Below are 12191 nucleotides of genomic sequence, written 5' to 3' on the forward strand. Positions count from 1 at the left end.
AAACTGTGTGACCGGGAATCAGTGAAAAAAGACCAGCAAACTGTCCCAGTAAACAGCAACAGTCTGTGAGTTGCTGTTCTGACATTTCTGTTGCAAGGTTGACACCTTCAACTGAACCATCTGTGGTTTCAGTGTGCAGGAGGTCTGGGAGGTGATCATTCTCCTCCTCAGTCTCTCTGTTAGTCACTAAGGCCATGACCAAGTCATCCCGGCTGTAATGGGGTTTTAACCGGTTTACGTGAAAGACCCTGCACATCTGTTTAGGTTCTTTCAAATCAATGAGATAATTTACCTCACTGACCTTTTCCAGCACACAATAAGGCCCAGTCCACTTTCTCTGAAGGGCACTGAGTTTGACAGGCTCCATAATGCACACCCACTGGCCTGGAGAATAGACTGTAAATGTGGCCTCCTGATCATGCCAGTGCTTCACCAGGTCCTGACTGACCTTTAGATTCTTTGGTGACTGTTCCTTGTACTTTGCCATTCTAAACGAAAGGCTGAGTACATAGTCCACCACATCTAGTGACGGGGATGAGGGTTTGCTTTCCCATCCCTCCTTCAATAGACTGAGGGAACCTTGTACAGGTTGTCCAAACAGAAGCTCAAAGGGGCTGAACCCTACTTCATTCTGTGGCACCTCCTTGTAGGCAAACAGAAGGCATGGCAGTAGAATATTCCATTTTGTCCTCAGGTGCTCTTCCAAGCCACCTTTCATGCCTTTCAGGGCCTTGTTGAACTGCGCAACAAGCCCATTGGTTTGTGGATGACTAGATGTAGAGAACCGGTAGGTGACTCCATACTCTTCCCACATAGCCTTCATATATGCTGATATGAAGTTTGATCCCCTGTCAGAAACGACATTCTTGGTGAATCCAACATGGGAGAATATCCTAATCAGAGCCTTTGAAACCACAATGGCTTTGATGCTCCTCAGAGGGACACCCTCACGGTATCTCGTGGCATGGTCCAAGAAACCACCAAGAAATATTGGTTCCCTGAGCTGGTTTGAGGATCCAAAGGACCCACAATAACCATGCCCATTCTCTTGAAAGGCTGCCCACCCCAGGTATTGGAATTAAGGGGGCCTTTGGGCACCACCTGACTTGCAAGAAGCTTGACAAGACAAGCAGGACCAGACAAATTAATTAACTATTACGCTGAACTTTGGCTAGTAAAAGTTCACAGACAACCGGTCTGATGTCTGAGTCACTCCCAAGTGACCCGCTAAAGGAATTTGGTGAGCCAAATCCAAAAGGTACTTTCTGTGGCATTGGAGAACCACCAGCCTTCTGATGTCCTCTCCCTCAGAATCCTTTGGGTCACTGTACAAGAGTTCATCCTCCCAGTACACTTTGAACAGTCCAGGGGCCTCTTCCTTAGCCTGCTCCTCTGCCTGCTTCTGCAGACCCACCAGATTGGAGCACTCTTTCTGGGCTGTGTAGAAGTCAGTCTGATCAGGACCCACAGCTGATGCAAACTCATCCAGCTTGGACAGACCCTTCAGATCTGCATCCACTTGGTCCTCCAGCTCAGGTTCATGTGCTGCGCCAGGCAGCTCTGAAGTGATGGGGTCGCCTGCCACCAAAGTAGGCTCCTCCATGGCTACTAGCCCCTCTCCCACAGGAGTAGGTAACTCCATAGTCGAACTGGACTAGGGGCTTCCAGCCAGGCCGGTCCTTCCAACAAGTACACCAGGGCACCTGTCAACAGACAGGGGATGGATGACGACATGTACTTCTAAATCCCACACATCTGTCTGCTGTACATCAAAGTGTCTTCCTAATTAAATGAGCCCTTTGCAGCACTTGATCACAACATGGGCCTCCTTTGAAGTAGGGGGTTGCAGACAGGCTTTTGTCTCCTACTATTTACATTCAACCCTGCTCTGAAAGGAGTGGTTCCAGACAGGAAATGCACTGCCCTTTCCCAAAAAGTTGTGTGTTAGTACCAAATTGACACTTTGCATTACAAGGAGGTGTTGACGTTTGGACTCCATTGTCACTTCCTGCAACCGGGCCTTCCCTGAGGTCTGCTAATTAACATTCTTCAGTATTCGCCGCCACCAGCAAGGTTTGACAATGGAGATGCAAATCCATGGGGCTTGAAATTCTAAACAGGCTCCCCATGTCCAAAGGCTTTTGATGTATCCACAGCTGTCTGGTGTCAGCTACACAGGACAGGGGAGGGTGGCGCTGGTAAGCCGTGACCTCCCAGAGTACATGACTATTTTTCTGCTGTGTGGTGAATGTGGAAAATATGTGCAGATATTACCCCACATATTTTCAGACGTTGTTCTTCCATCATACATTCTTTTTAAATAAACAAAAAAAGCCCAGACGAGCGCACTCCTCCCATGCAGACGGTCGTATCCCCAACAAACACAAAATACACTTTACGACATTGAGTACAAGTCTAGAGACAGCCAAGTATTCGAGCCTCAAATGTTAACTGATTCACTGGTAGTAGATTAGAGTAGAAATTATCTTAAAGTAAGACGATTACATTACTATACACGTAAAATCATATCTCAATGTTTGTTTAGGCAAAAAAAGAGGTCAATATCCACGAGGTACTGGGTTCTTCACAAATTCCTCTTTTAATCGAGTGCCCAATGCGTTTTGAGAAAAAATGCTCTTTATCAGGGGGATATGTTTATAAAGTTAAACTAAAACACAATAAAAAATGAACTGTGCATAAGTCTCATGTTCAATGAAGAGTATTAGCAAATTATATAGGAAGGTACTCAGAGCTTGATAAATCACCTTAGAGTTCCAGGGGTGTCTAGCATCAAATGTGAAGGATCTCTGGAAACTCAATAATTTGACTGAAAAAGAAGAAGTTAAAAACAGGACTCTGTAAAAAAGGTGGATGTGCTAAATAGTGTAAGAATCTGCTGGATGAATAATCTCAACTCATAAAGGCTGACTGGGAGCTAACGCGGAGTGTCGATCCCATGTCTTTAAAGGGGCAAGTGTATCGCCTGGACACATACATCTTTGGGGTAGATGCATGCATGGATGTTAGGTGGGAAGTCCATTCTCATTAGGGAGTGTCTCAGTGCAGCAATGCGGATGAGATAAAAAATAGAGAGTCACTTACATAATGTCAAAGACGTGCTCTATGCCACTATGAAAAAGTTTCTTGACATGAGGGTGAAAGTATCAAAGTGATCTGTGAAATCGGAGAACACAGTACCTCATGGATATTGACCTCTTTTTTCCATAAACAAACAATGAGATCTAATTTACCATGTATAGTAATATAATTTTCTTACTTTAAGATCGTTTCTACTCTAATCTACTGCAGTGAATCCATTAACATTTGATCCTTGAATTCCTGGCTGTCTCTAGACTTTCTATAGTGTGCAGGACACAGGTGATGTGAGCATCAGATATCAGAAATTGGCTCTGATATGTGATTCAGATTAATTAAGCTGAGTGACAGATGGGTAATAGACTTAATATTTCACTTTGTTGTAGGGATGTTTGTCATTTTGTTGCACATTTGAAACATTACACAAGTGCAAAATCCTGAAATGCTGCAGGGTCTCATCAGAGATTCTACTGCAGAGCATAAGGCACATGTTATCTGCTGAACAATTAGAACTCCATTTAAGGGCTAAGCAGGGTGCTTTTCCTTTAAATATTTAGCCAGCTTTGACAGGATCCCTGGTGCTAAGCTCAAGTAGCAACTCCTTCTGTAACCCACCAGGTCATGATGAGTCATAATGAGTCACTAGTTTACTGCACTCAATGAACAGCTCAAATGCTTGCCTGACATCTACTAACCAGTTACTCTTCTGCTCAGCTAAAGGAACCAGGCAGCTTCCATCAGAATCCCCCACCGAGTAGTGAAGGAACAGTTGCCCTTTGGTTCTGCTGGGATCTCCGAACTCTACTCTATTTTCTATCTTCCGCCACATGCACCCTTTTAACGTGGTGGGAAGGGCGGTGCTGGGTTTGTGATGCCGTAGCATGCCCCACAGTGGCTCCTGATCAAGGTCATTTATCCTCATCCTTCTTCAAATGGAGCCGCAGCAGCCGGGCGGAGAAGAGAAAATGTTTCTATTTCCCGCAGACGCTGAGGACGTAATTGGAAAGTGGAGTGGTGCAGTCACTTGGGCTCTCAGAACTTCTCCTCCTATTACTGTCAATTAGGAGTCAAAATGAGAAACCCATTGGGGCGGGGTGCGATTAAAAGAAAAGAAAGATGCAGCTGTGACTTTGCCGCGCCCTTCTTCTCTGATGCCTGTTGCTCAGGGACCTCGGGAAGCGCCCCCCGTAGATGACGGGGTCTCTCTCTTATAGCATATGCTTCTTAGGCCTGGTAAGGTGGGCCTTATATGTATTAGCTGAGATCTGAAAGCCAAAGCAAGGGCTTAGGGGAAGGCCTCCTCCTTCTTCCCTTAGTGAGGTAGGAAATCCTTGGAACCAACTGAATAAACCTCTGATACAAAATTATATTCCATGGTTAGTGCTGGACGAGCCCCAGGTGCTCCAGCCCCCCCACCCCACTACATTTTATGTTTCATTTTACAGAAAAAGAATGCTAGCAAAAAAGAGAGCATTGTGTCCATGGACGTAATTTTAGGGGGATGGGGGTGTTTGTCCCCCCCAACTTTCATGGTACACCATTTTGTCCCCATTCATTTGGCTGGGGCACCTTTTCTTCAGATGTCATGTCCCCCCCCCAACATTTTCAGCATTGTTACTCCACTGATTGTATCTCTTATTCTAATGACCCTTAAAGTATCCTGTTTCTGGATGTCTAAGGAGAAGTCAACACCATCTGCCATATCCAAGATGTGACAAGATAAGGTTTCAGAGAAGAAAGTTTGTTTCATGTGGTCTATTTATTTGTTATTTATTGGATATTTGTCAGGCACCTATACAACAAATGGTGTTTCAAGGCGCCACAAGACAAAAACGGCGTGGCGGAGGGGGAGACAAGGGAGAAAGATAACAATAAAGGTCCTAGTAGGCCTTGTGACATTCGGATCGTGCAAGTGCAGCAACAAGAAGTGTGAGGGGGAGAGTGCAGTTTGCACAACATGCTAAGTGCTAGGATGGGAAGGGGAGTGCAGGGCAAGAGGAGAGAGTGCAAGTGAAAGGGGAGGTAAATGGGGGAAGAGATCCACAGGGCTAGCTAGGCGAGTACTAAGGGGAGGCCAGATGGGCAAATGCCAGGGATTGCATGGGATGCAGGGGGTGAGGGTCCACATGCTAAGTGCAAGGAAGGTGGTGGACTGGGGGGAGCTCGTGCCCTGTAGAACTCACAGGGAGACTAGGCAGCCAGTCACTGTGACAGACTGGGGCGTTAGCAGGGGAGGGGGAGAAGGAAATATGAAGAGAAAAGGAGGGTCTTGAAGAGCTTCTGGAATTTAAGGAGATCCGGCTCAAGCCTGAGAGGGGCAGGGAGACCATTCCAGAGGGAGGTTCCAGTGTAGGAGAGATCTACCCCCCACTCTCTGCTTAGAGAAGTGTCTGATCTGCAGAGAGTTGGAGCTAGAGGATCGAAGGGCTCTAGCAGGAAGGTATTTAGGGAGAGAGAGTTGGATGTAGCAGGGTTCTAGGACCCACAAACCCTTGTGGATGATACAGAGGGTCTTGAACTTGATCCCAGCAGCAGCCAGGAGCCAGTGGAGAGATGTTAGGGCTGGAGAGATGCAGTCCCTGGGCCTGAGGCCAAGGATACGTCTTGCAGTCCTATTCTAGATTAGTTGAAGGGGGAGAAGGGAGGATAAAAGAAGATTGAGGAAGATGCTGTTGCAGTAGTCCAGCCTAGAGAGGACCAGAGCTCTGGAGACATTGAGTTTCTGGGGGTAGGTGAGGAAAGGGAGAATGCCTTTGAGGAGATGCAACTGACACTGGCCCTGCTTGGCAAGGTCCACAATGTGAGGAGAGAAGGAGAGAGAGGAGTCAAATATGACATCAAGGTGTTTTGCCTCAAGAGGGTGAGTAGAGGGGGCCCATATAGGGCAGCCAGAGGGTAGGCGGGAAGGAGGGAGCTGGGGTCCCAATGAGGAGGATCTCAGTCTTACTGGATTTAAGGCAGAGATCATTGGCAGCACACCATGTCTGAATAGTAGTCTGGCAGTAAGGGGTGAGAGAGAAAGAAGAGGGGGCTGTGGAGGGAAGCTTGAAGGAGAGCTGCATGTCATCTGCATAACACTGGAAGTGAGGGGAGAAGGAGAATAAGTAGGTCAAGGGGGCAAGGTAGATGTTGAAGTGCCACGGCGAGAGCATGGAGCCTTGCAGGATGCGGCAGGTGGAGAGTGTGATAGTGGAGAGAAAATGGCCCAATTGAACTTGGGAAAGTAGGTCAGAGTAGAATGAGGTCAGCCAGTCCAGTGGCAGGCAAGTGATGCCAAGGGTGTCACTGAGCCAATTTATCAGGGTGGCATGATTGACCTTGTTTAAGCAGAGGAAAGATCCAGAAGGATAAGAATGCATGGAGAGTTGGAATCAAGATTTGAGAGCAAGTCATCCCAGGTGTTCAGGAGAGCATTTTATGTGCCCCTGGCTGCTCTAAAACCAGACTGGTGGTTGTGGTAACAGCCTACAGATTCAGTGTGTTTGTTCAATTGGGAAATTACAAGTTTTTCTATGGATTTGCCCAGGAAGGGGGTAATTGAGATAGGAGGGTAGTTGACAGGGTAGGAGGGGTTGGTAGAGGGCTTTTTGAGGAGAGGATGCACAAGGGAGTGCTTGAGGGGTAGCTAAAGGAGCCAGTGGCAAAGGATTGATTACAGAAATGGTCCCAGACTGGATCGAGGGAGGCAATGTTTTCCTTGATAGTTCTGGAGGAGCAAAGGAGGACATGTTTGGAGGAGACCTTCATAGAGAGGATTTTTCTAGAGACCTCATCCAGTGATATGGGCGAGAAAGAGGAACGCAAGAAGGAAGGGGAGAGGGAGGCCAAGGGAGGCTTGAGCACTGGGGAGGGAAGAGGGAGAAGTGTAGTGGAGAGTGAGGACAGGATGTCCTGAGTTTTGGTTAAGAAGTGGGAGTCCAGTGAAGGGTCAGAGATGGCTGGGGAGAAGTGGAGACTCTTCTTCGAGCAGATGGAGAGTCTGTTTTGCCTTTGAAGCACGCCGTAGGCCATTCTGTCAGAGAATGTGCCTGAAGCCCGCCACTTCATCTCAACAACTCTGCACTTGCATTTCAGAGACGTCATGTCAGAGTCATACCTGGTGTTTCAGATGGAGGCAGGCTTCATGTGGATACTCATGACATTGGCAAGGATGTACAGTGTGTTAATGGTAGAGATGTGAAGATTGGCATGGGCAGAGTCAGTATGGGAGTCTGCAGATGGAGGGGGAATGAAAGTGACAGCAAAAGCAGCAACTGACACTCACTTCATTAGTCGATTGACAGAGAAGGAGACTGACAGTGCAGGCAGAGGCTTAGCTGGGGGACCTAACAGGTTCAGGTGAGAGGACAGGAGAGCATGATGAGCCCAGAAAAGAGGTATAGGGAGAGGGTTGGATATGGCGATGTCCGCTGAGATGAGAGCATCCAAGGTGTTTCTGACTGAGTGCATCGGACCGGAGGGAAGAAAGGCGAGAGAAAGAAAGTCACAGAGGCTGCAGAAGAGCCCAGTTGTTGAATCAGGAGAGTCAAGGTGAATATTGAAGTCTCGGAGGAGGAGAAGCTTGGAGGTGGAAGCAAGAATAGAAGCAGTGAGTTCAGACAATTCTGAGAGGAAGAATGAGACCAAACCAGTGGTCCTGTAGATGGTGGCAGGGGTCAAGGAGAGGGTTGGAGAGACACCAAGGCTACAGACGAGGCATTCGAAGGAAGAGTACGTCTGAGTTGGAATGGCAGTAGCAGTGACCCATTCAGGGAAGATCAAGATCACTCCGCCTCCAGCCCAGTTAGGTCTGGGCTTAGAGAGGATCTTGTAGCCCTCGGGAGGAGTGTACCGAAAGCAGTGATAGCTGGCAATTAATGTCATCTCAGTGAGAGCGAGAATGTCAAGGGCAAAGTCTTCAAGAAGGATGCCTACATCAGAGGAGTGGTTAACAGCAGAGCAAGAGTTGAGGGTAGCTAAGTGAAGCCAGTTGCCTCCTTTGAAGGTCTTCTGAAGAGGGGTGCAGACATGTGGTACACCCGTCGGTGGTGGCATGGGGGTCAGGGGATTGGCAGAATGAGGAGAGTCGGGAGAACAGAGGAAGTTGATGAGAGACGGAAGACACCTATCAAGAAGGAGAAGGTTGAGCTGAGAGCCCTGGGCCATGACGGTATCAATCTGGTAGACATTATTGATGCACCTAAAGGATGGAACATGTACTTCCCATCTGGTTCCACAATTAATGGGCAACAAAGAGAAAGGGGAGAGGACTGAGACCATACAGGGAGTCCATAGGTCAGGAGAGGTGCCCAATGTGGCTGAAACATGTCTTGGGATGCTTGCAGTCTTGTGCAGAAGGGATGTTATCCAGCAGGTAGGACTGCACAGTCCTTTTTGGGGTGGGAGCAAGTCCAATTTGCATATGGTCCTTCATCTTATGTAATGGCTTGGCAGGTGAATAATGATGGTCTGGAGGGTTGCCCAGAGCAATGCCAAAGGTTAGGATTAATTCCAAATCTTCCAGCCATCAACTCTTTAGTGCTGGATTCCAAGACGGAAGGAGGTTAGTATGGCAGGGGGTTAGTATGACAGGGGGTTAGTACGAGATAGGGGTACTCAGCTGTGCTGAAGGCATCGGATAGGCATAATATCCCTCCATTTCCCAGTTGCTAGTGCCTAGAGCTGGGACCTGACAGATGCACTTCTTTTGTCAGGTTCTTTAAAATGAGGTCTTGTTGTATTGTATTTTGAAATGATTATGTTTTATTCATACACCACGTTATATGTATTAGTTACATTTTAGAATACCCTTTTTAAGGACCTAATGACCTAGGTAAATATTACTGTTATTACAATAAAAATACTGCTAGTACTAAATTACCACTCTGACAAGATTCCTGCTTCACAAATAATGTCACTAATGATATTGCAATTACCCATGTGACAGCAGGTGATATTACTAGCAGGGGTAAATATTACTGAGCGTCATTACCTCTAATGCCTAAAATACAGCAGTTCATGATATATGTAAATGCAATCAGCTAGCATTTAAAGTCTAAAATACAAACCACTTCTCAATGATCGTTCATATGTGTGTGTGTGTGTGTGTCTGTGTCTGTGTACATCCTTATTTTGTGCAGTAATAACATTGATGGTCTGGCAGAATGTTGCACCGTAATGTGAATTGACAGTGGTAATATAATTTTGCTGGCTTTATTTTAAAGCTGGTAGGAATTACATCAGCGGTAATTAGCAGTATCACGGCAGAGTTGATTTTACAGGCAGATGTTTTTTTGCCGTGGTGTAATGGTAATTGTCAGTTACTGCTGGTGGTAGTCTTGTCACCTGTTCTTAAGTGTGCCCATTAAGTCGAAATTGTACACCCATTTGCATTTCTTTCTTCGTAGGACAATCCAAATATATTGAATAAATAACAGTAGTTGATGACCACGTATGTGGGGCAGGATTTTCGCAAATCTATTCAAGATAAAGTTTCTATATGCCCCCCCCCCTCCTCCACCCCACTGGCTAATGACTACTTCAATGTGACTCTTTCATAAATGCCTTTTCTCTTTCCCCCTTTTTTCCCCCAGGGCGGCCTCATCGCTCTCCTCCTGCTCCTTCTGATCTTCACTGTGGCTCTGTACGCCCAGCGACGTTGGCACAGGCGGCGACGGATCCCGCAGAAGAGTGCCAGCACCGAAGCTACCCATGAGATACACTACATCCCCTCCATCCTGCTGGGCCCGCAGGCCCGTGAGACCTACCGCAATGCCCGGATGCAGGGGCGCGACTCAGTCATCGGCATGCCTATCCGCGAGACCCCCATCCTGGATGACTACGACTATGAAGAAGAAGAGCCCCACTGCCTGAAGCCTGGCACCCGCGAGGAAGAGTTTGGGAGCCAGGTCACCCGAACGCTGGAAAGTCTGGGCCGGGCAGAGGAGGAAAAGCATGAATTGGAGAAGAGAGGTAGGACATATGTGGTATTTCTATTAGCATTACTTGCTAAAATTTTGCTTCATAACTAGAGTTGCTTCCTGGACCTACGTCCACAGGACCTCGTTGATCCAGTCGTGGCTTCTAAGCTAACAGGTCTTTGCTTGGTGGCCCATACTGTAAGGGCAAGGCCACTGCTTACTGCATCACCAACAATGTCTGCCACATTGGCAATGGAAATTGGCATTCAAATTTTGCTTCCTGCAAAGACAGTGAACAGGGCAAAGAAAAATTGCACGTTTAAACAATGAATCTCAGCCTGCCTCATTTTGCACATGGAGAACACATTATAATGTTAAGGATTTAGAATCGTGTTAGTATTTGTTAGATAAGTTAATTAATCAAGTATCTAATGTGTCTCCTGTAGGTGAGGCATTTCAAGTGAGAAAAAAAAATGGTGTTCTTTTAAATAGATAGCCCATGCAGTACTTGTGGCCTAATTGTTGCTCATGGAAAAGAACATGTTTCCTTATCTAGGGCAACACAGATTGCAATGGCCAAGCTTCCAACTAATTAGCACTGCAGACAAGCCCCATCACTGAGAGACTACTACCAGTGGTAGCTGGCGCAGAATACATGACTGTTTACTGGCTCCTTCCATTATAAAGGTGGGCCTACAAGTCCTTACATGCAAAGCATTGTTGGCTGAAAAGCCAAAATTAGATGAAAGCAATCCTGATCTCATGGGGCGAATGGGCACCAGAGTTTGTGGCACTATCCAAAATGTGCCACATAACCCCTATGCAAAACCTATCTGTCCCCCTTTGCCATCTCTTCCGGTCAGCTGCTATTTTGTGTTTTGTGCTAAAAGCCTTCGGACAACATGGTGTTCCCTGTAAACATGCTGTCCTTCTGATGCTGCTGCCCACTGCCTCTCACTCCCGCCTCCGCTACCAGTTGCTGATCTTGGAAGCCTGTTGTCTCTGTGCAATACGGCTGCTATTTACACATTTTCCAAGCAAGGAAATACCGCAGAGAATTATTCTTTCCCATTGATCACAAGTGCGATGTTTCCAGAGCAAGAGCAGAACACATTTTAAAGCTCAGTGCTGATTTCACTTCCAAGAGGCCCGTGTCAGCGGCACGGAAGCAGGCGACAGGCCTGCATGGAGGAGGCAAATGACTTGGTTAATGAGACACAAACAAACCGAAACATGTTGGTGCATAATATAAATATGATGTTTCAGCTTCGCCAAGAAGCCATTTTAGCGTCCTTCGTGTGCAACATCTTTCACATTAAATGCTACGATGTTTTAGTCTGCAATGTGTTGCTGCTCTTCCACTTTTGGAGCCGTGTGTCTGTGTACTTGTCACCCGCATCGGGTGCTCCTGTGTTATGTTCTGCTGGTCACTATATCCGATTGTCTTCCCATTCATGGCCGTTTTGAACTTTGAACAGACAGGAGAACATTCTTTCCAAACTATCATTAGAATGCAACATGTCTGGTTCACTATGAAACACTAAGCACATATGTAACCAGTAAAATGTAGGTGCACAATTGTGTGTGTGTGCACCTCTGTGTACCAGTCATGGTCAAAGTTCCTGCTTGCTTGCAGGTATGCATGTGTGGCTTGTCTGTGTGAATCTGCATGAATGTGTTCCACGATTGGTGTCAGTAATTCTCTTTGTGCTTGTGTTTGTGTGTTATTGTATTCATGGCTGTTCATATGAGTGTGTTTGTTTCTTATATAGTTGGGTTGATATCGGTGCACATATCTCTTTTTGCGTATCATTAAATAGTCATTTGACTGCTGTTTTGTATCAGAGAATGTTGTATTTGTGTTTTGGCATCTGTATATACAAATGTTTGCTTTTGTCTTTATCTGAATAGATATGTGTGTGAATAGAGATGTGTTTCTGTGTGTGTGTTAAATCATGGTTTTTACTAAGCGCACGATCGCCAGCAGCCACCATGGTGCTAAGGATATCACAGGATGAAAAGATAGCATCTAAAACAGATGCATTTTCAGAAATGTCCGGAATTTAGATGATTTTTAGTAGCCTGAAGGGCAAACGGGAGGGTATTCCATGTTCTGGCTGCCACCACAGAAAAGTAGCAGCCACCCATTAGCGCAGGGCAAGAACGTGGGACTTGAAGAGGATCCGTTTTTTATGT

The 12191-nt window shown here is 46.5% G+C and overlaps 1 protein-coding gene across 2 annotated transcripts in view; it reads left to right on the forward strand.

The window, feature by feature from the left end:
* Positions 1-12191, forward strand: part of ASTN2 (astrotactin 2) — a 3972579-nt gene that overhangs the window by 577096 nt on the left and 3383292 nt on the right. For both annotated transcript variants that reach the window (XM_069609664.1, XM_069609663.1), the window contains exon 3: positions 9669-10047. In XM_069609664.1, the coding sequence (XP_069465765.1) occupies positions 9669-10047 (379 nt within the window). The remainder of the gene's footprint in view (positions 1-9668; positions 10048-12191) is intronic.

This window comes from Ambystoma mexicanum, chromosome 8 (genome assembly GCF_040938575.1).
Source record: "Ambystoma mexicanum isolate Mex_15411 chromosome 8, UKY_AmexF1_1, whole genome shotgun sequence".
NCBI classification, from domain to species: domain Eukaryota; kingdom Metazoa; phylum Chordata; class Amphibia; order Caudata; family Ambystomatidae; genus Ambystoma; species Ambystoma mexicanum.